Raw genomic sequence first — 25,728 nt, 5'->3', positions numbered from 1 at the left:
ACTATCTAGTGGCCCAATACTACACACACTTCATAAATCAAAGATGAGAAAAGGGTTTATTAATCTCGGACAATGGGCACTCTCGAAATAACTCAAAGGCTGCATCTTTCTGTTTTTCACAGACTTTCAAACTACCACCTAAGTTTCAGAATGGAGAGAATTGACATGGTTGAGCTCATTTGGCAAATCTACATACTTTGGACATCTGTTTCCATGAGTTAATTGCTACAAACATATTTGCCTGTTCGAGAGAATATCAAGCACCTAAACCGATATGATTTAAATATATACTTGCTTGCAATTTTCTTTACTGCTCACAAGTGATTGCTTTCCTTGTTTTGGCGTCCTTTAAGCCCTCCATTGTGGAACCTGCATATATGTTTACTTTTTCTATGCAGTAAGCTGTAGCACTTGGTCTAATCCTGAAGTAAGCATAAAACTGTTAATGAAATGTTGTGGGCGTTGAGTAGCATTTGTTTTATAAATGTTTCTTAGTATTGATTTTTACGAACCTCTGCTTTGGAATATTTGGAAGAAGCAAGTAATGCAGGTTTCGTTCTACATGGAAGAAAGTAAAAGTATTGGATTAGGTGTTCCTGAATTTTTAATGTTAATTCTTCCCTTCTTTCAAAGAAATGGGGTTTTATGAGAAACTGTTGATTGACTTGTTAATCAGATGATTGACCTGACTACATCGCCAGTTATTATATGCAATGTAGAACAGACCAGTTGTGTGTATACGTATACTTGCTAATGTGGGCATTGTTTTTCCAGCTGCCCAACAACGATCAAAGAGTTGTATCATTATGCCCAACACTCATTGCATAAATCGTTAGCAACAAATTAAGCGCAACATGAACTACTTAAAGGGAAGGACTTTATACTGAGCCGCTAGACTGACGAGATCTGTTCCTTTTGTTTACTAGGTGCTGCTGAGCGGGGGAGTCGATTCTACAGTATGTACAGCTCTCTTAAATAAGGCACTAAATCAAGATCAGATCATAGCTGTACATATAGACAATGGCTTTATGCGTAAAAGAGAAAGCCAGTCAGTAGAAGAGGCTCTAAAAAAACTAGGAATTCAAGTAAAAGGTATTGTTTATTTTACATTTATACTCTTGTGTACAAAATACAATGTATATATAAAGTAATTGACTTTAGAGCGCTGACTTGATTGATGGCTGGAAACGGACTGCTTTGTAAATAAACATGCTGTTAATAGCATTTTTCACCTGTTCCTGAAATGTGGGAAACATTCATAACCTGTTGATAGGTTTTTATATTGTTTATCAAAGAGGTGAAAACAAGAATTGTCAGTGGGTATGACTAGTAACTAAAGATGCATTTTCAGCTATTGGTGAGTTTAGATTATCAATACCTAGTCAAAAATTCAGTCTGTTACTGATCCTTGCACTCCTGCATCCATTCTTCATCCACTGACTTGTTTTCGCATTCATCAACTCCCATCAACAACCGCACCCAAAGTAAACTAGCATGTCAAAGATAAATTCATAAAAATGAAAAAGAAAAAAATGCAGCCACATAAACCCGGGATAATATGATGGACCCTGTTAGAAATGGTTGTCTCTAGTTGGCAGAGATATGCACCTTGTCAAGTAGGGACCCTTGTGTCAAGTCAGGATAAGGGAGTTGCCCACTTTAGATCACCCCTGCTCTCACCCCCTTTGTAGCTTGGCACGAGCAGACAGGCTACTCCCAAAGGCAATGTGTAAAATATTTGCTCACAGACACATAGTAACAACACTACAGATGGACATCACACCAGTTTAGAAAGATAAAGTATCTTTATTTAAATAAAACAAGAACACAACAATGCAACATACACAATTCAAAATTATGACTTTTAAAAGGTATCGAGCAGTTTTGTCCATAGACAACTATGGATGTGTGACTTTTACACAAAGTACCTCAAATGCGCCAAAATCCACAAGGCAAAACAGCCACAGAGAGGGGAAGCATCGGAAAACATAGCGATGCGCCAGTTCCTGAGTCCTTGGGTAGGCGATGCAACAGTTCTGCTGCACGCAGGAGAAGTGATGCATCGATTCCAGACTGTAGGGGGAAGTGATGCTCCAATACCAAGATGGTTCTTGTCCGCGGGTGATGCGTCGGAAATGTTGCCGCAAAGGTGAGATGCATGGAAATCCGGGACGCGCTGGAGGTCGATGCTACGGCACACAGGCACGGTCTCTTTCTTCAGCTGCAGCCCCACGACACGTTGATTCTTTCTGCTGCACAGCAGGGCCTGTGTTGGAGTCAATGCAGTGATCTCGAAGATCAGTGCACAGGACTTTACGTGCAGCAGATTTTTAGCAGCTGGCAGGCGCTGCATCAATTCGGTTTTAAACAAAATATATTTAAACAATACATTACATACTCACAGTGCGCAATGCTATCAGCGAAAATAAAACCAAGACTCAACACAAATTACATAGGTAAAAGTGGTAGAAGCAATGCTAATACTTAACATCGTACATCGATTGAAAACATTTTCCGTATAATATTTGGTTTGCCACAAGAATATACATTCTCCCATCCAGCTCAGTTATAACATTAATTTCGGTAACTTACAGAGCCATCTTTGTCTATTAAATCTTAATTGTCCCCCTCCGGATCACCTGACTCTTTCCCAATAAGGTATTGTTTTATACAATCCCCAGAATCTCTTGGGTCGACTTTGTGGGGGTAATAGTTTGTTATATAGTTCGGATTGCATATTACAGTATAGCATATCCTTTGTCCATTCTGTAATTGATGAAACAGGCCCACGTTCCCATCACATTGCTATTCTATGTTTAGCGAGGAGCAATCCCATCGCCATTAACCTTCTGACATCCTCTGCAGTGTCCCAGTGTAACCCAACAAAGTCAGCAGAGGAAGTGATAGCCCTGCGATTTCGTTTAACACATGAAAGATTTGACTCCAGAAATCCGCAATCTACGGGCAGAGCCAAGCAACATGCCAAAATCCTGCCATCACGGCATCGATTCTTAGTCCGCACATCAGCAGAGCATGAAAATGTCCCCCTCTTGGCGGTGCTGCTTTGGAAAAACAGGCGCTGGAAGGGTGATGCCTTTTTTTTTTTTCCTTGGTTTGTTCAAGATTTTCAGCTATCAGCAACAGGAACAACCTCAATAGGCACAGAACTGGAACAGGCTCCTCCTGGCAGATCCACACTCTCAGCAATGGAGTTAAAGGAAAGCTGGTGGTGAAGTCTTTGTGTCCCTGAGACTTCAGAACACGGGGCAAGTACACACAAGCCCTTGTAGATTCTTCAGAAGCAGGTTCACAGCAAAGTTCCAATCTTTGCCCTCACCTTGGCAGCAGCAGCAACTGCAGGCCAACTCAGCAAAGCAACACACAGCGAAGGGGCAGTACTCCTTACTGCTCTTTAGCTCTACTCCTTGGCAGAGGTTCTTCTTGTTTCCAGAAGTGATATAAAGTTCTGTGGTTTTAGGTCTAATATTTATACCCCTTTTTCTCTTTGTAGTCTTAGTTGCCAGAGACTCTGAGCTCAGTAAAAAACAGTTCTGTCCTCGCTGGCCCAGCTTCACTACAGGAGGTGGAGACCGTATTGTGCAGAGCAGACACAGCATATTGAGGTGCTAGTGAAAACTCTTCCCACCACTTCAAATGCAAAAGTATATTCAGCCTGGCTATGAGTCACCCAGGAAAGAAAGGGCATACCTCAACCCCACTTGTGACAGTCTAGATTGAATGTAAATCCACAGCTCCTGTCACTCCAAAATCAGGCAGTGAATACCCAAATAGGCAGAAGCACACAGAATGGTTAAATAAGAAAATGCCCACTTCCTGAAAATGGCATTTTCAAACACATAATTTAAAAACCACCTTCACTTAAAGGTTTGTTTTTAAATTCTTAGTTCAGAGAGCCTAAACTCAATTTCTCTATCTTGTCCCAATAGAAAGTTACACTTGTAAGATATCACAGTGCTGCTCCCATGATGGCCTGTGGGACAGGCATCCTTTCAACATTGAAAAACTAATTACACAGTATTTCACTATAAGGACATGTAAAACACACCAGTACTTGTCCTACCTGCACCACACTGCACCCTGCCCATGGGGGTACCTTGGGCCTACCTTAGGGGTGCCTTACATGAAAGACAAGGGAAGGTTAGGGCCTGGCAAATGGTTGCACTTGCTAGATCGACATGGCAGTTAAGAACTGCAGGCTCAGACACTGCAGTGGCAGGTCTGAGACACATTTACATGGCTACCTATGTGGGTGGCACAAGCAATGCTGCGAACCCATTAGTCGCATTTAATTTGCAAGCCCTGGAACACTCAGTGCACTTTACTAGGGGCTTATCAGTAAATCAAATATGCCAATCATGGATAACTAATCATAATCACAATATATATAGGGAACACTTGCACTTTGACACTGATCAGCAGTGGCAAAGTGTCCAAAACATCTGAGCCAGTAAAAACAAAATCCAGTACACAGTAAAAAATGAAGGAGTTGGAAGCAAAAATTCAGGGGGAAAAATACTAAGGATGCCAAGTCTACCAGGCCCACGCTTGCAATAAAACATGAGTATAAAATTAAAGATAGTGGGTGGCCATCTTGGATGGGTACAGTGAATGGTTCATCGTAGCTTTACTGGTTCCAGTTGTCTGACACGCTGCTTCTAAATATGGCACCCATCTTGTATTGATAAAATAATGATGTACTGTGGAAGATATAGATGACCCCCGGTTAAGAAACGGTGTTAAACCACCTGTCATCCCACATGCTTGTCTTTCAGTGCCCATTGCACTCCTTGATGCACCTCAGACATTTGTTTTTGACAGATGATGGTCTTAAGGGTTCTAGTGCCTCGAGTGGTTCATTTTTGGAGGATGGCTGTTTTTTAAATTCTTTTTAACGGACAGATCAGTATCTGCGTTTTTCCTGTGTGCAAGATTTTACATGTATATTTGCATCCATGAATCTGACAAGAGGAGGATGAAATTATTTAGCTTTTTTCTACGGACTGCGCAAGCAAAGTGTTGCCACAACCTGACATTTTGATGCTGTTTGCAAGCAGCCTTGATCACGTACAAATCAGCCATGTGCTTTGCAGCAATGTAAGCGGGCCGCATGACTTAAGTTTAGTTGGCAGCATTTCCTTTGAGCCCTTGGTTTTGTTTTAAGCGCATCTCACTCACTTTGCATGGTTCTCGTATGTCCTGTGTGTTACCACATGGTGGCCTGACATTGGCCGTTGCATTTCATATCCAGGTACTGTCACATCAGTGTTTCAAGAGCCAATATTGTCCTGTCGGATTATAACCCAAGATTGGCCGCGCCCGGCTCATACTTTTGCTCCTTTCTTTTATTGTCCGAAAGGAGGAAGAGGAACACAAGGCTAGAATAACCATAACAGATATCTGATAGAGGTTCCTAGCTTCAGATTCCTTCTCTTTACTTTTCCTCATGCGTCCGACTAGGCCTGGAAGATTTTTCATGAGCAGTACCCCTGCGCGCCGGTACGTGGCGTCGATTGGTTCCACGTGGCGTCGTTGACATCCCTTCTTTTCTTTCCGCTCTATCCAGTACTGATAAGAGCCACACCTCTGTTTTTGATAGAATGTTTTTGACGTTTTTGTCAACTGTTTTTGTGGTATTACCTCCTGGTGTGTCGATGTCATCTTATGAGACCGGTTTTAAGCCTTGTGGCGCCTGTCACTGACCGATGTCAATGACTGACTAGCACTTCTCTGTCTGTGGTGCTTGAGCCCGACCAGGACACCAAGTCGTGGCCTGAGTGCCAGGCCATAGCCCCAAGGCTTTGAGGAGCGTCCCCTGAAGCTACTTGCGGCTTGGCGCGCAACTCCACGGTCCCAGTCTAGGGGACTGTCCTGGGGATCTTTCACGGAACCTGTAATCCTCTTCGTCCCATTCGAAGTCTTCTTCGTCCCATTAGCAGTCTTCTTCATCCTATTCGAAGTCCTCTGGACACTCGGGTAAGAAGCACACAAAAAAGAGCGACGGCGTTGACCTGTGTTTTTTTTTTTTTTTTTTTTTTGAAACCGTTTATTACAGAATCCAAAAAAATATACAAAGATGGGCCTACAACCTTCAGGCCGGCCGCTAGCAAACAGAAGTAGCATATAATACAGACAGTAGAACGCACGCTGCGGCAGAAGGGAATTCACAGGAGTTGAAAGAGGCGTTGGCAGCCACACCATCCGGACCCCACACGACGGTTTCATTTTTATATAAATAACAACAAAAAACAAGTAAACAAGGCAACCCACAGTCGGAAACAACAGCATGTGCTCCCCTAGGGGGGGACCCCACCGATCCATAGGAATATCGAGGGGGGGAATAGGTCAGGACGGGGACTAAGTAGACTCATTGCCCAGAACCGGGAAGACAAACAGGCTAAGGAGACGGGGCCGGTGACGGATCAGGCAGTAGCGGCGGGGTACAGATTCCCCCACGGTAGGCGTTCCAGGGGCCCCACACTTTCACCCATTTCCCAGGCTTACCTCTCGCAACATACACCACCTTTTCCCGAAACATACACCAATCCATGTTGTCCTTCCACGCCGAGACAGTCGGTGACCTCTGGGAACCCCACAATTGCGCAATATCACGCTTGGCCACCATATATCCCAGAGTCACCCACCACGTCTGCGGCACGGAGTAGTCGGTTGGCTCCCACACATTCAGGAGACATCTCCTCGCCTCGGGCAGCAGCGGCACATGCGTAACTGCCTGCAAGACCTCGTGCACACCACGCCAGAATCGCGCCACCTCCGGGCATTCCCACAATATATGGAGAAAGGTCCCCAAAGAACCACACCCACGCTTACACAACCCGTCCACAGCATAGCCCATACGCATCAGACTCGGCCCCGTAACATAGACCCTATGGAGTATCTTGAGCTGGACGAAGCGAAGGCGAGCCGGTATGGCCACCTCTTTCGGGGAGGCCACCGCAGACACCCAGTCCTCGTCATCCAGCTCCAATCCATCAGCCCCCCACGCCTCACGAAGGCCAGTCAGCAGTCCCGAACGATCATTGATGAGTTTTTTGTAAATTAATGAAATCGTGGCGTCCGGTACATGCCCATCTAGCACTCTATCCTCCAGAGGGGAGTACTCCGGGATGGAGGCAACGTCCGGGAATACGGAGCACAACGCATGACGGATCTGCATATATCGAAAGTACTCCCTGTCCTGCAACTGGAATTCCGTCTGCAGCACATCGAATGTTTTGAATCCCACCCTCGTCCAGAGATCGCCCACCCTGCTGATGCCTATCATGTCCCACTTCTCAAAGCCCTTCGAGGTCCACAGGGAGCCCAGCCGCTCAGATGCGTATAGTGGCGTCGCCTGGGTCAAACGATCCTTCCACCCCATCGCCAAGTTAGCCACATGCCACACTCGCACCATGACCCGCGTGGGGCCCGTCAGACGTGCGTCGAGCGAGTTAGAATAAAGCGCCCGATTATAGTCGCCGCCCGGCAGTAACATTTTATCCATCTCAAAGGCCGGGTTTAGAGCGGGCCCATAAAGGCCGCGATTTATCGCAGCCAACTGGGAGGCCCAGTAATATCGCTTGATGTCTGGGAGGGCAACCCCCCCGTCGTACCACGGGAGCGTCCGCTTCGCCAGGGCGATACGCGGTCTACCCTCCCAGAACAGGCGGCGCTGCAAACTCTCCACCTCGCGAAAGTAGCGCGCCGGGACAACGTCCATTGTGTTCTGTAAGGCGTACAGGAAACGTGGCAGCGACATCATCTTAAACAATGCCGCCCGGCCGAGCGGCGAGAGCGGCAAGCGCCTCCAACGCGCGACGTCCTCCTTCAGGCGCTGGAGGGGGGGAAGCAAGTTCTGTTTATATCGGGCTTCCGCGTCCAGGGTAATGAAGACACCCAGGTACCTAAATCCCCGCGGGGCGATCTGGATAGGACAACCCCGCGGAAGGATAGGATCCTCCCCAGAGAGGACATACACACACGATTTAGCCCAGTTGATGACCAGGCCGGAGTTGAGGCCAAATGAGTGCAATACATCAACCAGTACTATCAGTGATTTACGTGGGGAAGCCAGGTACAGAAGAATATCATCAGCGTAAAGAGATACGCGGTCCTCATACTCGGGGGTCCATCGGAGACCACGAATAGAAGGATGCCACCGCAGCCACTCCACCAGGGGCTCCAAGGCAAGCGCGAAGAGGAGCGGTGATAATGGGCAGCCCTGCCGCGTGCCCCTGCCCAGCTCAAACGGAGCCGACACTCTACCGTTCACAACCACCTGCGCCAACGGTCCAGAGTACAACAATTTCACCCAACCGATGAATCCCGGGCCAAACCCAAACTTCGCCAGTGTCGCCCAAATATATGGCCACTCAAGTGTGTCAAACGCCATAGTGGCGTCGAGGGATGCCAAAATGGCCGGTTCCCGTATAAACGGGACACGCGCGAGCACCCCGTGCAAGCGCCGCAGGTTAAGCGCAGTGTTGCGATGAGGGATAAAGCTGGACTGATCCTGGTGAATCAAATCGCACACCACGCCAACCAGCCGATTAGCCAACACCTTGGCGAGAATTTTGGGCTCCGCATTCAGCAGCGAAATAGGCCGGTAGGACGTGACCCGGTCCCGCGGCCTCCCCTCCTTGTGAATAACCACGATAGTGGCCAGACGCTGGTCTAGCGGGAGGAAACCCGCCGAACGGGCCGCGAGGAACATCGCACGGAGATGCGGCGCCAGCGTATCCGGTCGCAGCTTGTACAATTCGATGGGAAGACCATTAGGACCCATGGCCTTGCCGGAAGCGACCGAGCGTATGGCGAGGGCAATTTCCTCAGAGGTTGGGGCGGCGTCCAACAACACTCTGTCCTCCTCCGAAAGGGAAGGCAGCGCGATATCCCTAAGCAGGGCATGGGAATCCTCTTCCGAGCGGGAGGACACCGGGGAATACACCCCACGGAAATATTCTGCAAAGCAATCGACAATTTCTTCCAGTTCAGTGACACACACACCATCCAGTTTCTCAATCGGGACAACTTGACTCGCTCTCTCCTTTTTATCCAGCCACGCAATCAATTTCCCAGCCTTATCACCCACATCATACAGTCTGGCCGCCTCCGTGACGAGGGCCTTATAGGCCGCCTGCTTGAGTCGGAGAACATGTAATTTATCATCCGTCACCCCACATTCGAGGTCGCCCTCCAACTCAGTTATTTCAGTTTCAACACGGGTCACCTCCTCCCGCTCGCGCCTCCGGGAATGGGAAATAAGGGACAGGGCATCCCCCCGAATCACCGTCTTAAATGCCTCCCATAGCGAGACCGCCGATGACACCGACCCCACATTATCGTCAAAATATCGCTTAAGGGACTTAACCAACTCTGCGCGAATGGTGGGGTCACGCAGGTACCAGGGATTAATCGGGACCACCCTACCCTCTCCCCTCGGGAGAATATCGAAGTGCAATAAGAGCGGGGAGTGGTCTGAAATACCCCGCGCCAAATGGCGCACCTCCCCGATCCTCCCCGCATGCGCCGCCAGCACCAGGACATAGTCTAGCCTTGAGAGACTGCCATGGGCCCCGGAATGAAAGGTGTACTGTTTCTGCGTAGGATGTTTCAAACACCAACAATCCACCAGCCCCAAGGTATCCAAGAGGCCAGACAACCACGCTTGGGCACGGGGGAGATCCCTAGGGGGGTGACGGTCCTCAGTTCCGGAAACCACAGCGTTAAAATCCCCCCCAACCACCAGAATCCCCTCAGGAAGGCCAAGGAGGAGGCGCCCCAGATCCGCAAAGGTGGTCGTCTGCAACCCTGGCGGGACATAGACAGAAACAAAAATAATCACTCTGCCCTCCATTCTACCCACCAGAACCGTGTAACGTCCCCTGTCATCATGGAGCACCTCATCAACTTCCAACGGGAGCGAGGTCTTGGCCATGATGCCCACACCCCTTGAACCAGACGTGAAGCCCGAATGGGCCAGAAGGCGGTAGCCCCGTCGGTTCATAGCACGAAAGGAGTTGCCAGATTGTCTTCTCCTTGTCAGGGAGAGACGTAAACAACATCTCCGCACTCAAGTCGGGCCTCACTCTTGTGGCCGACTGGATGCGGAGAAATTGTCTCAAGCTGAATGGGGAGAAGACCGAGGTGGTCATTCTAGGACAGAACAAACATCTTTGGGGTCCTCGCCATTGGCCCATCGAACTGGGAAATGCGCCTACACCATCTACTGCAGTTCGCAACCTGGGCGTCATTACTGACGACAGGCTAACTATGAGACAACAGGCTACTAAGGTCTCAGCCATCTGCTTTTCAACCTTGCGATGGCTTCACAAGATTTTGTGGATGCTCCCCCTCTCCTCTCGCAGAACTGTAGTCCAGGCACTTGTAACATCACGCCTGGACTATGGCAACATTCTCTATTTGGGCGCAGATAAAGCTACTATACATGTGCTGCAGGTGGTGCAAAATGCGGCCGCGCGCCTGCTAAAGAATGTCCCCAGACGCACCTCAGCCACTGCCGCTTTGCGTGACCTCCATTGGTTGAGCATCCCAGAACGCGTTAAATTCAAGGCACTCTGCTATATGTTCAAGGCTAAGCAGGGTAGCGCCCCAGTATATGTTCAGGGGCTGGTAAAACCCTATAGACCCCTGCGCTCATTAAGGTCATCGGACATTGGCAATTTCACAGTACCAAGATGGAAGCTGGCAAAAATGGGAGGCCGTTCCTTTTCCACTCTTGGTCCTAAATACTGGAACTCCCTCCCATTGGCATTAAAATCTGAGACCAACTTACTCCGCTTCCGTAAGGCTTTGAAGACCCTGCTCTTTACTAAGCGTGACCAATAGTCGGCAGAGGCCTTAAGTCAAGGTGACATTCTCTTTTCTTCTACAGTCTATCCCTGGCGCCGGGAAACCCATTGTGGGTAGCTGTGCGCGGTACAAGCTTAAATAAATAAATAAATAAATGAGGTGCGTCTCCTGCAGAAAAACTATGTCAGGTGAAATTCGTTTCAGGAACTGCAGGACCACACCTCGTTTTATCCTGTCCCCCAATCCATTAACATTCCAGGACAACAGACTCAGTCCCCTACCCCCCATCATAAACGAAAGCAATCACTCTTCCCCCCGAGAGCACTTTGGGAATAGCACGACGATACTTTTGCCTTGTGGAACAAATGAACAACACCCCACCCCAACCCAACCGCCCCAACAAAACTCCCCCCTCCCTGCACCCCTGCATGAGCCCAAACAGCCCCCCCAACTTGCAGTGTGCCTGTCGCCCCTATATAGTTGAAACTAGGTAAACCCCCTAGAGGAGGAAAGAGTACCCCTTCGAGACCCCGCACCACCTACAAAGGAGGGAGAACGAGTACAAAAAACGAGAGACCCTAAGCTTGGCCGAAAGCGGCAGCATCTTCGTCCAGAGTGAGTCCCAGTATCAGCACCTCAGTCCCGGTCCAGTGGGCCTTCTCCTCCCGCAGCCCCCCCCCCCCCCCCCCGCCATCCCGATCCCGACCCCCAGACAAAGTGTCCAGCCAGTCCCCGGCCGTTTCAGGACGGTCAAAAAAGTGAGTGCGACCATCCACCTCCACCCGCAGCCTGGCCGGGAAGAGCATGGCGTATTTTAAGTTCATGTCCCGAAGCCGCCGCTTGACGCCCAAGAAGCTCAGTCTCTGCTTCTGGACCGCTTGGGTGAAGTCAGGATAAAAGTTCACCTCCATGTTCTCCAGCTTAATCGGCCCTTGCAGTCTGGAGGCTTGCAGAATCGCATCCCTGTCCCGAAAATTAAAAATACGGGCAATAAGAGGCCGCGGAGGGGCTCCGGCCTTCCCCCGGGAACTCTATGAGCCCTCTCCACGGCAAAAAATTTACTCCGTCCCCGAGGCTGGAGATGGGTAGTGATCAGGTCCTCCACAAAAAAATCCGCCGCCGACTCCTCCCGTCCCTCAGGTACTCCGATGATGCGGATATTATTCCTCCGGGCCCGGCTCTCGGAATCCTCCAGGCGCCGATCCATGAGCGCACTCTCCTGACGAAGCCGGTGCACCTCCGTTTGAAGGGCCGCCACCTCAGTCGTGAGGCCCGACGCGGTGTGGGCCAAAGAATCGACCCGGTCGTTAGTCTTCGAGAGATCAGCTCTCACCAGGTTGACATCAACAAGGACCGCGTCAATTTTATGCGCTAAAGTGTCAAACCGCTGGCCCACCGAGGCCTTCATCTCAGCAATGGCGCCCATAACGTCTTGCAGAGTCAGATCTGTGGGCAAATCCGGGGCATCCGGGGGGCACTCAGAGGACTTGTGCGGTCCACCGGGAGATCCCTTCGGGAGGGTGTAGCGGTCCATGATGTTGGCCTGATGTGCGGCGCCACGCCGGGTCGACTTGGCCTTCAACCGATCTCCATCCTGTTTCGTGGCCATCGTCGCGGGTCTCACACCCTCACCAGCCACGCAGTAAAAAGCAAGCAATCAAGGCCACGAGCTCCGGGGGGCCACCCCAGGATGGCGGAGCGGGCCACAGCAGGCAGGCAGGGTCTCCCAGCGAGGCCACCCCAACACAAAGAGCGCCGCGATCCCACTTGCAAAGACAGCAAGGGGGCGCGAAAGTGAAAGTGCGGGGTACGCAGCTCGCCAGGCCCAGCCCGCCGTTGTTGTTCACTTTGCCACCGGGTCGCCCCCAAACGCGAATCCGGGGTCAGGAGAGAAGTAGGCCGCAAACTTCAATCGGTGCTCACTCCGGCACCCGAGGTCCGATTTGAAAACGGGAAACGGGTACCACCTCGGCTCAGGCTCACCGACACAGTCCCCCCAACCGATACAGGATGAAGACAGGATAAACGTAGGAGGTTGCGGAGGTCCTCGGGAGCCTCGCACCTACGCGGCCATCTTGGTTGCGCGCTAGGCTCCTCCCTCGGCGTTTACCTGTTTTGACATGGAAAGGGAGGAGTTGAGGATGAATCCTAGGTTGCGTGCATGGTCGGTGGGTGTCTGTGCCGATCCCAGGGTGGTCGGCCACCAGGAGTCGTCCCAGGCGGAGGGGGTGGGTCCGAGGATGAGGACCTCCGTCTTGTCAAAGTTCAGCTTTAGGCGGCTGCTCCTCATCCACTCTGCGACGGCCTTCATTCCCTCGTGGAGGTTGGTTTTGGCAGTGAGTGGGTGCTTGGTGAGGGAGAGGATGAGCTTGGTGTCGTCGGCGTAGGAGATGATGTTGAGGTCGTGTTGGCGGGCCACTTGTGCGAGGGGGGCCATGTAGATGTTGAACAGTGTCGGGCTGAGGGATGAGCCCTGGGGTACTCCGCAGATGTCGGTGGCTTCGGAACGGAAGGGTGGGAGGCGGATGCTCTGGGTTCTGTCGGAGAGGAAGGACGTGGTCCAGTCGAGGGCCTTCTCTTGGATCCCGGCTTCATGGAGGCGAGTCTTTAGTGTGTGGTGGCAGACTGTGTCGAAGGCGGCTGACCGGTCCAGGAGGATAAGGGGATAAGGGCTGATGTTTCGCTGTTGTCTAGTTGGCGCCTGATGTCTGTGGTGGCGATGAGGGCTGTCTCGCTGCTGTGATTTCGTCTGAATCAGGACTGGGATGGGTATAAGATGTTGTCCTCGAGGTGGCGGGCCAGTTGCGTGTTGACGATTTTCTCGATGACCTTCGCCGGGAACGGGAGATCCTTGGGGTCCTCTTTGGGCTTCTTGAGGAGGGTGCTGATGTCGGCGTGCTTCCAGCTTTCCGGGAATGTAGCTGTCTCGAAGGAGATGTTGATGACCTTCCGTAGTTGGGGTTGGATGGCTGCGTCTGCTTTGTTGAATACGTGGTGAGGGCAGGGGTCTCTGATGGTGAGCCTGATGGAGTTCATGACCTTACGTGTCTCGATGTCATTGGCGTTGGTCCAGGAGGTCAGGCGGTTAGTGCGCGTGCTGTTCGCAGGGGGGGTGGGGTCTGCCGTGGTTGGGGTAGACTTGGTGTTGAAGCTGTCGTAGATGCCTGCGATCTTGCGGTGAAAGAAGGTGGCCAGCGAGTCGCACAGTTCTTGTGATGGTGGGATGTCGTTGGCGTTGGCGCTGGGGTTGGAGAGTGCCTTCACGATGCTGAAGAGCCCTATGCTGTCGTGTGCGTTGTTACCTAGGCGTGTTTTGAAGGAAGATCTCTTGGCTAGTCTGATGAGGTGGTGATGTCTGCGGGTGGCGTCCTTGTGCACTGCGTGGCTGTCCGGTGTATGGTCGTGGAGCCATTTGTTCTCCAGATTCCGGCATGCACATTTTGAGGTCTGGAGCTCTTCGGTGAACCAGGTGGCTTTCTTGCTGGTGCGGCTGTTGGAGGGTTTCTTGAGCGGGCGAGGGTGTTGGCGCAGTCGTTGATCCACTGTCTGAGGTTGCGGGCGGCGGCGTCTGGATCGGTGAGTGGGTTCTGGGCGAGGGTGGTCGTCAGCTGGTCTGATGTGACTTTGTTCCAGCAGCGGCGTGGTAGCTGTCGGGTGAGGTGGTGCGTTTCTTGAAGGTGAAATGTATGCAGCCGTGGTCCGTCCAGTGGGGGTTCGGTGGTGTGGTTGAACTCATCTGGGTTTTATGAGGGTATGCGTTTCATTTTTGGGCGGTCTGACCCTGTTGATGCACCGCCAGGCCCTGCGGGAGTCAGAGGGGGCCCACCTGGTTCCGTGCTGGCAGCTCTGGTCCCTGTGGGCCCCATTCCTGGATCCTGACAGATGCCTGTCGTACCATCTCAACCTTCCCAGAGCTTTAGTCCCATGGGAATGGAAGCGGGCGTTGGACTCTGAATACCAGTCATACATAGAAGACCCTAATATGGATTGGGTTGAGGAGCTTGGTAAAGCCAGTCAACTGGATACTTCTCCAGCTACTAGTATGCTTTCTCCCCCTAGTGTGGCTACGGAGGAGGGAGCCTCGTACACAAAGGTGGTGAGGAGGGCGGCTGAGGTCCTTGACCTTCAGTTGTCCTTGGTGGCAGTCAAGACCAACATCTTGGCAGCGGTGCTGCAATCGGGAGTCTCCTTATCCGGAGCTCCTACACCAGTTTAATGATGCCCTCACTGACGTCCTGTTGGAGACATGGTCCAAACCCAACACAAGGGACTCCTGTGAATAAGATAATCACCCACCGCCACTGCCCTGTGGCAGGGGTCTCAAATTCCCTCACCCAACACCCTACCCTGGAGAGCTTGGTGGTCCAAGACTTGACTTCCCAGGGCTCGTTCCCCTGATCGGGGTATACAAAAGACTGGACTCTTTGGGGAAGAAAATGTTTTCTTCTGCCAGCCTAACATTGTGGTCTGTGAATACCACATGCATTTTTGGGCCGTTAGGCAAGTGCTGCCACAGGTCCCGTAGGCAGCATGGGCCGTACTCTCTCAGGTGGTTGCCGAGGGGAGAGACGCAGCAAACTCCACAATTTGTTGTGTATTGGACACGATCGACTCACTGGGCAGAGCGGTTTTATCGACCATGACCCTGAGACGCCATGCCTGGTTGAGGATGACTGCCTTTTCTGGCGATGTTCAAACTTCCCTTATGGACATGACCTTCAATGGCATCCCGTCTCTTCGGAGACAAGGCAGACTCTGCGCTGGAGCACAATAAGGACTCACGGGCTACAGCCAAGTCCTTGGACCTCTCCGCTGCCTCACGTCAGCCTCGATCTGACTTTCACTCCATTTGTGGCTACGGAAGGGGCTTCCAACTGCTCCAATACCCTGCCATACACCGAGCCGTGCATGCTCCCTGGCCTCTCCATGGGCCAGGGTTCAGAACCCACCGGACTCATGGCTCAGATAGGTAGCGGTCTGATCTGTCCACCACATGACCCTGCCCTCACCCACACCCCGGCAGTTGCAGCCTCCAAGCTTTCCTAGTCTGCCCCTTTATTGCCATGGGCATCCAATTGGCAGCAGAATTCACAATCACCAACCCCACTGATAGTCTCTTCCATCGGACAGGTGAGTCTTGCAGATTGTCAGAAGGGGCTACTCCTTGCCCTTCGAGCCCACCCCTCCCTCCATGCCACCATCTCACGACTGACTGACGAAGGATCATTTCTTCTTGCTCTGCAAGGAAGTCTTGGCTCTGTAGGCCAAGGATGCCAGGGCCAGTAGTAGGCTGTGCTTGCTACTTTCTGATCCGCAAAAAGGACAAGGCCTCGTGCTATCCTAGACCTTTGAGCCCTGACCTTCTTTCTCAAGGAGAAATTCAAGATGCTCATATTAGCTCAGGTCTGGGTTGCCTAGGACCCAGGTGACTGGATGGTAGCGTTAGACTTGGAGGATGTCTATTTTCTTACTCCTGTCCTGCCTGCCCACCGGCGCTATCTACGGTTTACAGTAGCCATTAGCATTTTCAGTTTACCATGCTCCCCTTTGGCCTTACTAGTGCCCCTCAGGTGTTCACCAAGGTGATGGCTGTGGTTGCAGCTCATCTGCTAAGATCAAGGGTGCCAGTCTTCCCCCTATCTCAATGATTGGCTGCTGAATGTGGGCTCACCCCCGGGCTGTCGTCTCCCATCTCCAGACTACGGTGATCCTTCTACAATCGTTGGGGTTCACTATCAAAGTGCCAAAGTCACACCTGGCCCCTTAGACGCTCCCTTTCATCGAAGCTGTTCTAGACACAGTGCAGGTTCGGGCTTATCCTTCCGAGTGGCGAGTTTGGGATATTCAGGCTATGATACCAATGTCTGTCTCTATCCTGGGTTTTTGTGAGACTAACTTTGAGGCTTCATGTCCTCCTGCATCCTGCTGGTGACAGACCAGATGGTATATGCGGGCTGCGAAGTGGGACCTGAAATTCCAGTGGGCGCAGTATCCAGGGAATCTCTCAGACTTGGTCCAGATCACGGAGGGAACTGCAAAAGATCTGCAATGGTGGCTGACCAACCGCGATTGGGTCAGAGGCAGACCGCTCTCCCTCCCTAACCAGATTTGACAGTAGTGACATATGCGTCACTCCTGGAATGGGGCGGCCTTCCGGGAGAGGTGAAGATCAGAGGACTCTGGTCTCAGGCGGTGGCCAGACTCCACATCAACATGCTCAAGCTCCATGCTATCCGATTGGCATTGAAAGCCTTTCTATCCTCCTTCAAGGGAAGGCTAGTGCAGGTGTTCAGACATCACTACCGACATGTGTTTCTGTAAGAAACCGGGTGGGGTGGGGGCGTACCCCCTTGTCAAGAGGCTCTCCTTCTCTGCACATGGCTTTAACAGCAGGACAGTTCCCCAACACCTGGCAGGCTTGCTGAACCCCATGGTGGACAAACCCAGCTGTTGATGCCTAGCAGATCGCGAATGGCGTCTCCATCTGAAGGTGCAAGATTAGTTTCAACAGTGAGGAGAGCATTGGCTAGATCTGTTCACCTCATTTGTTGACGCGCAATGTCTGCAGTTTTGCACACTGGAGTTGCCAAGGCAGCTCTCGCTCAGAGATGCTTTTCTTCTCGAGTGGAGCTCGGACCTCCTGTATACCTTTCCGCCCATACCACCCCTGCCCAGTGTTCTCAAGAAGATCAGGAACGACCGGGCCCAAGTCATCCTTGTTGCTCTGGACTGGCACAGTGAGTCTGTTATCCCTGGCTACTGAGCGTGGCCATTGCTCCTTCGTTGAGGCTGCCCTTTTGGGAGGATCCTCTGTTGCAGCAGCAGGGGAGGGTTCTCTGCCCGAACCTGTCCCCTCTCCGCCGCCTTGTGTGGAGATTGAGCGTCGCCAGTTGACCGCTTTTGACCTTCCTCCTGAAGTCTGTACTGTGATTCTGGCAGCCAGGTGTTCCTCCACCTAGACAGTATATTCCTGCTATGGGATAACATTTGTGGTATGGTTTGCCCCTCTTTCTGAAGTTATGCTTTGCCCCTCTTTCTGAAGTTATGCTTTTTGCTCTTTCCCTTTCCCAGCAGGGCTCTACACAGGGCACCATTAAGGGATATCTTTCTGCTGTGGCTGCCTTCTTACGGCTGCCTGACCAACCGCCCTTGTTTAAATCCCCTATTGTACATAGGTTTTTGAAAGCTCTCGTCTACCGGTTCTCCTCTTCAAAATTCATTATGCTTCAGTGGGACCATAATTTGGTTCTGACAATTTTTTGTGTGTGCTCCATTTGAGCCTGTACACCACTATCCAGTCAGGCTCCTAAAGCTCAAAACCGCCTTCCTGGTGGCAATTACATCTGCCCGTAGAGTGAGTGAGAAGCAGGCCTTATCTTTGCCGCCTTACCTATCAGTCGATCCTGGCAAAGTGGTGCTTCGCACAACGGCCTCCATTCTGCCAAAGCTTGTCACTCCATTTCCATGTAGGCCAATCGATCACCCTGCCTTCACTGCGCTCCTCCACATCCCTCTTATAAAAAGGAGCGACTCCACTATCTGGATCCAAAAATTGCGTTGTTGTTCTACCTTGACCGCACACATGAGTACCGGGTGGACAACGAACTCTCCATGGGGTATGTTGGTGCGAGAAAAGGTCGGGCGGTGCAGGGGCGCACCATCTCTCGCTGGGTCGTGCTCTGCATCAAAATCTGCTATGCAATGACCAAGAAGCAACCTCCTGAAGGCATGCAAGCTTATTGGCCAAGAAGCAACCTCCTGAAGGCTTGCAAGATCATTTCACGAGAGCTAAACCTGCGACCACTGCGTTAGCTAGTGGAGTTCCAGTTCTGGATATCTGTCAGGCAAAAACGTGGGCTTCCCTGCACACGTTCACAAAGCATTGCTGTGTGGACAGTCTGGTCCGTAGAGATGAGCACTTTACCCTTTCGATCCTACAGGGCTTCCTTTTCTGAAATTGGTCCAAAGACCCTCTTCCGGGGATAGTATTGCTTATGTATCTATTCAAAGATATGGAATCTGCAGCTAGAAGTCTCTGTCAGATGAACAAGTTACTTACCTTCGGTAATGCCTTATCTTGTCGGGACTATATCAAGCTGCAAATTCCTTACGATCTATCCATCCTCCCTGCTCTGCAGACATATTTCTAGGGTTAGGGATGATCCCTTTCAGGGCCCTAGTTTGGACACACCAGTGTCCGTGCGATTCATTGTGCCACGCTTTTGGCGTGGAAAGCCATGAAATGTAACTGGCATCTGAAAGAAACATGTTAGTTAGATTCCTTACCCTAGAATATCCCCAGGCGTCAGGTTGGATCCGGAAAGATTTTTCGTCCGCAATACACTTACGCGTCACTAGGCGTCATCTGCGGCTCCGTGCCCGTCGGCGGCGTCGTGATCACCGGGATGACGTCGCCTGAGTACTTAGACGCTGCCCTCGCGCGCTGACGTCAGTTCTTTGTTCCGTGCCAGTAAGCGCATATCCGGGAAGAGCATACCCTTTAGTCACTTTTTGACTAAACTTTTTGGACTTTTTTGGTTCCTCTTTTGAGTCGACCTCGACTCCTGGTGCCGGTAGGGATGCCCGGTTTCAAGCCGTGCGACGCTTGTAACCGACTGATGTCGATTACGGATCACCACCGTCGGTGTCTCTACTGCCTTGGGGCCGACCATGATGCCCAGTTGTGCTCCAACTGCCGGGCCTTGACCTCGAAGGCTAGGCGGGAGCGGTTCCACAAGCTCCTCGAGCTCCGGCAGTCGGCTCACCGCTCGTCTGGTTCGAAGTCCTCGCATTCAGGTAAGTCGAGGCACAGTAAGAAGAGTCGAAGAGGCGACATCGCTCTTCTGACTCCCCTCGCCGGTCGCGCGACTCGGCTGAGGGTTCGGGGGGCACCACCTGCGCGGCTCCGTCGGGGCTGCAGGATTCTTATCTGGCCCCATACCCTCCGGTCCCTGGGCCTAACAGACTCCGGACGAGGTTCGAGACTTCCTCGTGGCCATGTGGAGTCTCGCTCCGCCATTGCGGCCTGTCTGCGCACCTCCGGGCCCCGTCGTCGACTTCGGTCCCGACGCCGCAGGCCCCTGTGGGATCCAGACCTGGATCCCGGTTGACGCCGGTTGACCTTACGACCCCTCCGCCGGCACCGACCCCTATGGTGCCGCCCCCGGCGCCATCTTCGGACGACGTCGTCCCCAGTTTTAGCCCCGGTCCGGCGCCGATGGATGAGCAATTCATCTACCGCCCGACTCTGTCCTTTCAACCTGTCTACCAGGAGTCGGATGACGGGGACGACTGGGAGGGGTCTGAGGACCCTCTGGCACAGCAGTGCCAGTTTAATCAGGACTGGGCAGAAGAGCTGGGGGATGCCAGTGGTCTCGATACTTCCCCTGACACTGGCTTCATCTCTCCTCCCTCCGTGGCTCCGGAGGAGGGTGCAACCTATTCTGTGGTCCTGCGCAGGGCTGCCGAAGCCCTTCATCTGGAGCTCCCTGCAGCGGCTGTGAGGACTAACCTCCTCACTGAAGTGCTTCAACCACCAGAAAGCTCTTAGGAGCCTCTACTGCAGTTCAATGAAGCACTCACTGGCGTTCTGATGGGCACCTGGTCCAAGCCCTCCACAGTCCCTCCTGTGGACCTGAACGTGGCCCGGCACCACAGTTTGGGAAAAAGCTGTTTTCCTCCCTCAGTTTGGGGTTGCGGCCCATCAATACCGCGTGCCTTTTGGACCGCTACACCCACTCCTTGTGGGATACGGTGGCAGACGTGCTGCCCCAGTGTCCGGAGGAGGCCCGGACACGACTCGCCCAGGCTCTTGCTGAGGGGCGGAATGCAGCACGGTACTCAATTCGATGTGGGCTTGACACCACGGACTCACTAGGTAGGGCGATTGCACCGACGGAGGCGATTTGACGCCACGCCTGGCTGAGATCCACGAATTTCTCCAGGGATGTGCAGAGCACCCGCATGGACATGCCCTTCGATGGCTGTCGCCTTTTTGGCAACAAAGCGGATAGTGCGCTGGAGCGCTTTAAGGACTCCAGGGCTACGGCCAAGTCCTTGGGCCTCTCGGCCCTGCGCCCGCAAACATCTGCTTTTCACCCCTTTCGTGGCCAAGGAAGGGGCTCCCCTGCACGTCTGTCTAGCCACAGGCCGCAGAACCAGCCTCAACGTGGTCGCGGATTCCGCCGAGGCGGAGCAGGGGGACAGCGAGCCGGTCAGCCCACATCTTCCCCCGCAGCATCTGCCTCAAAGCCTTCCTAGTCCGACCTTTCAGGCTCATTCCACGCCAGTGGGAGGCAGAGTTCGTCATCACCAGCTTCAAAGGCGTACCATCACGTCGGACAGGTGGGTGCTGCAAATCGTCCTTCGAGGCGACCCCTCCAGCCATGCCACCGCAGTACCACCGCATGTCGGGGGATCACTTGCAGCTTCTGCAGGAGGAAGTTACGGCCCTCTTGGCCAAGGGGGCCATCAAGCGCGTTCCTGGCCCAGAAGTAGGTCGGTGTTGTTACTCCCACTACTTTCTGGTTCCCAAGAAGGGTAAAGGGAGCGTACGCCCTATCTTGGACCTCAGGAGCGTCAACGCCTTCCTCCAGAAGGACAAGTTCCAGATGCTCACCTTAGCTCAGGTTCTGGCTGCCCTAGACCCTGGAGACTGGATGGTAGCGTTGGACTTGCAGGGCTCGTATTTCCACATCCCCGTCATGCCAGCCCACCGGCGTTACCTGCGGTTCACGGTAGGCCACGAGCACTTTCAGTTTACCGTGCGCCCCTTCGGCCTCACCAGTGCCCCTCGGGTGTTCACGAAAGTGATGGCGGTGGTCGCAGTTTATCTGCGCAGATTAGGGGTTCCAGTCTTCCCCCTATCTCGACGACTGGTTGTTAAAGGCGGGCTCGCCCCAAGCAGTCGTCTCCCACCTCCAGACTACGGCCGACCTCCTGCTTTTGCTGGGGTTCTCCATCAACGTGCCGAAGTCGCATCTGAGTCCCTCCCAGAAGCTTCTTTTCATTAGAGCGGTTCTGGACTCAGTGCTGTTTCGGGTCTATCCTCCAGAACAGCGGGTTCGAGATATTCAGGCTCTGATTTTGATCTTTCAGCCTTTATCCCAAGTTTCGGTCAGGTTGGTGCTGTGGCTGCTGGGTCTAATGGCCTCCTACATCCTGCTGGTACATCACGCCAGGTGGCGGATACGGGCTCTACAGTGGGACCTGAAGTTCCTGTCGGCTCCTGTCCGACCACGTCCTGATCTCGGAGGGCACTGCAAGGCAGTTGCAGTGGTGGCTCACGGACCGCGATTGGGTCAGTGGCAGATCCCTCTCCCTACCCCAACTGGAGCATGTAGTGGTGACGGATGCGTCCCTCCTGGGATGGGGGGGGCCACATGGGAGAGGTGGAGATCAGAGGCCTCTGGTCTCCGGCGGAGTCCCGGCTCCATATCAACCTATTGGAGCTGCGGGCGATCCGGCTTGCACTGAAGGCATTCCTTCCCTCTGTAGTGGGAGATGTTCACGGACAACATCACCGCCATGTGGTATTGCAACAAACAGGGCGGGGTGGGGTCGTGGACCCTTTGTCAGGAGGCTCTGTGCCTCTGGACATGGCTGGAACATCAGGGCATCACCCTGGTGGTTCAACACCTGGCGGGTTCTCTGAACGCCAGGGTGGACAAACTCATTCGCCGGTGCATGATGGATCACGAATGGCGTCTGAACTCTGACATGGCGCAAGGCCTCTTTTGGCAGTGGGGAGAGCCTTGGTTAGATCTATTCGCCACCGAAGAGAATGTGCAATGTCCTCAGTTCTGCGCTTTGGAATTTCCAAGGCGGCACTCGCTCGGCGACGCTTTTCGTCGCGAGTGGAGTTGCGGTCTGTTGTATGCCTTTCTGCCTATACCACTTCTGCCCAGAGTGCTGAAGATCAGGCGCGACCGGGCCCAAGTCATCCTTGTGGCTCCGGATTGGGCACGAAGATACTGGTATCCCGAGCTACTCAGTCTGTCAATCGATCCCCCGATTCGACTGCCTCTTCAGGAGGACCTTCTGTTGCTGCAGCAGGGGACAGTCCTCCACCGAACCTGTCCAGCCTCCACCTCCATGGGTGGAGATTGAGCGGCAACAGTTGATGCCATTTGACTTCCCTCCTAAAGTCTGTGATGTCATTCTGGCAGCCAGGCGTCCCTCCACTAAAACGGTATATGCTGCAGGTGGAACAAATTTGTGGCATGGTGCACAGCAAAAGCTGTGGATCCCCTTTCCGCCCCTCTTTCTGAAGTTTTCCTGTTTCTTCTTTCCCTGGCCCAGCAGGGCTCTGCTCTGGGCACCCTCAAGGGATATCTTTCAGCTGTTTCTGCCTTCTTACGGCTTCCTGATCAGCCTTCTCTTTTCAAGTCCCCTGTTGTTGCTAGATTCTTTAAAGGCATTACTCACATGTTTCCTCCTGTCCCTTTTGTAATGCCTCAGTGGGAATTGAACCTGGTGTTAACCTATCTGATGTGCGCTCCTTTTGAGCCACTTCATAATTGCCCTCTTTGTCTTCTGACTCTTAAGACTGCTTTCCTGGTTGCCATCACCTCTGCCAGAAGAGAGTGAGTGAGCTCCAGGCTCTTTCTTCTAAACCTCCTTTCCTCTCTGTCCATCCGGACAAGGTTGTTCTCAGGACTCGTCCTTCCTTTCTCCCTAAGGTGGTTACTGCCTTTCACATCGGCCAGTCTGTTACATTGCCCACCTTCTTTCCACCTCCGCATCCCTCGAAAGAGGAAGAGAGGCTCCACCGTCTGGACCCAAGATATGTGGGAGTTACTGGTAGCTTGCGATTGACTGGTTGGAGACACGGTATAATTGATCTGACGGTTAGTTATGTTTTGGAGTCACTCCTGCCACAAGTGCCTTTGAAGTTAGGTACAGGGAGTTTCCATAATGCCATTCTTTTTGCTACAACATGAGATCGAGCCTCCATGACGGGAATAATCTGCGAATTGTCTCTCTCCCTTTCTCACTTGTGAACCTTTTTTTTTCTTCCTGAAATGGGTTTATTGACTTCAACTGTTTGGATGTTCAGAGGTTGCATCTGTTTAATGACCTGTTCATTATCATTGTATGCCAGTTTTCTGTACCAAAATGCTTCTTAGTAATTTGGTTCAAGAGTCTAAATCATCAAATTATTTAGTTCCAAAAGTAGCCCAAGTGCCCGAGCAACTTCACTGATTCAGAGGCCTTTTAATTTTTATGTCTTGCTTGTGCTGTCTGGTAGCAAAACACCTTTTGTGGTTGAGCAAAACATTAAAGTGGGCTTGGAGCCCAATCACTGCTTACTATCGGTTGCCTTATAGTCACTATAATTTGCTTACTTCCTATTGGATTGCTTCCCTTTCTCTTGTGTTTCTCCCTCTGTTGACTTGTATCATTCCACCGCTCACTTTTAGGGGACTACTTTTTTTTGTTTTGGTTAATCCCTCTGAGACTGCATATCTCAAGCTCTCGCCTGCTTCCTCCTCTCCCAAATACTGCTGGGCTCTGTATTGCAATCTGCCTTGTTTGCTTCTTTTCCCCACCTTCCTCCACCCTCTCCCTGTTATGCTTCCCCTCCCTCTCCACTGTTGCCTTCTCCATGGTTGCGGTCCAAGCTTTTAAAAAAAAAATCATTTTTTTACTTTTTGGAGTACCAAGTAGCAAATTGCTGCTGGCCCTACCGTTGGCTCAGCACTTTTGCATTAGTGAAATGGCATTTTTTTGTATTTACTGATCGATCTTAAAACTGTTAGTCTTTGGACTTTGACTTTCACAGGATAGCATGATTGAACAGTCAAGGGTTAACCTTGGAGTGTTTAGTATGTAGAAAATCTAATGGAGTGCATATATGTTATGCAAATTTATAGAGCGTGTGACTACCCAAAGGCTTCGCAGTGCTGTGCGAGAAGCATTATTCTGGTCTAATGTGGTAGAAGAATTATTTGGAATAGAGTCAAGTTTTGAAGAGCTTTTTAAATTTGAGTTCATTGTTCTCTATTCTCAAGTAGATAGGCAATGAGTTCCACAGTTTAGGGGATATGAAAGAAAAAGGACCTTATGCCCCATATGGACTATTAAACGCGAGGGACCTTCAGCAGACCAGTGTTATGCGAACTTCGAATCCTATTCGGAGTGTAAGAAGTGAAAAGAGCCCTAATCATATTGAGACCCTGTGATTAATTGCCCTGTGAGCCATGCAAAGTGTCTTGAATTTTGTTCCTTTTTCCACTGGTAGCCAGTGCAAGGACACCAAGGCACCTTTGGCTGACGAGCATTTGAGTATCTTGAAGACTGTTCTGGTTGCGACATTTTGCACCACCAGTCTCTTAAACACTGATTTGGGTGAGCCCAAATACAAGGAGTTCCCATAGTCCAAGCATGACAGAATAAGTGCCTGGACTACAATCCTTCTGGAAAAAGAAGCTAATAAATCCAGAATTTTGTGCAGGGTTCTGAGCAAGGCAAAACATGAGCTAGGCAGTTTTTTTGCTTGTGCATCCATTGTAAAGGAACTATCTAGCCATATTTCTAAACTTTTTATAGGAGACAATTGAACTGGCGGGGTCCCTAGACTGTCCAGCCAGCCTAGTGTTGTCAGCGGAGATGCATTATTCCCCACTAGCATAAACTCTGTTTTCTCTCAATGAAGTTTCAGAGAGCAGCTTGCCAAGCAGTGGGCCACTTTTTCGAGGCAGGGACCCAGCTGTGTCATCAGCGTAGGATACAATGGACACTCCAATGTCGAACATAGATATTAAAGAGCGTGGGGCTAAGTGAGGGCCCCTGCGGTACCCCACATTGTAAGGGGAGCACCACTGAAAAGCTTGGTGGCTTCCAGATCTGGAAGGATCTTTCTTTTAAAAAGGTCTGAAGCCTTTTTGAGGCCATCCT

The 25,728-nt window shown here is 51.7% G+C and overlaps 1 protein-coding gene across 2 annotated transcripts in view; it reads left to right on the top strand.

Annotated features, from left to right (window-relative positions):
• Positions 1 to 25,728, top strand: part of GMPS (guanosine monophosphate synthase) — a 591,203-nt gene that overhangs the window by 244,378 nt on the left and 321,097 nt on the right. For both annotated transcript variants that reach the window (XM_085634772.1, XM_085634773.1), the window contains one exon: positions 927 to 1,092. In XM_085634772.1, coding sequence (XP_085490898.1) covers positions 927 to 1,092 — 166 coding nt within the window. The remainder of the gene's footprint in view (positions 1 to 926; positions 1,093 to 25,728) is intronic.

The sequence above is a fragment of the Triturus cristatus genome, chromosome 11 (genome assembly GCF_964204655.1).
Source record: "Triturus cristatus chromosome 11, aTriCri1.1, whole genome shotgun sequence".
NCBI lineage: Eukaryota > Metazoa > Chordata > Amphibia > Caudata > Salamandridae > Triturus > Triturus cristatus.
Note: the sequence above shows the minus strand (reverse complement) of the source record. Positions and strands in the feature narration are given on the sequence as shown.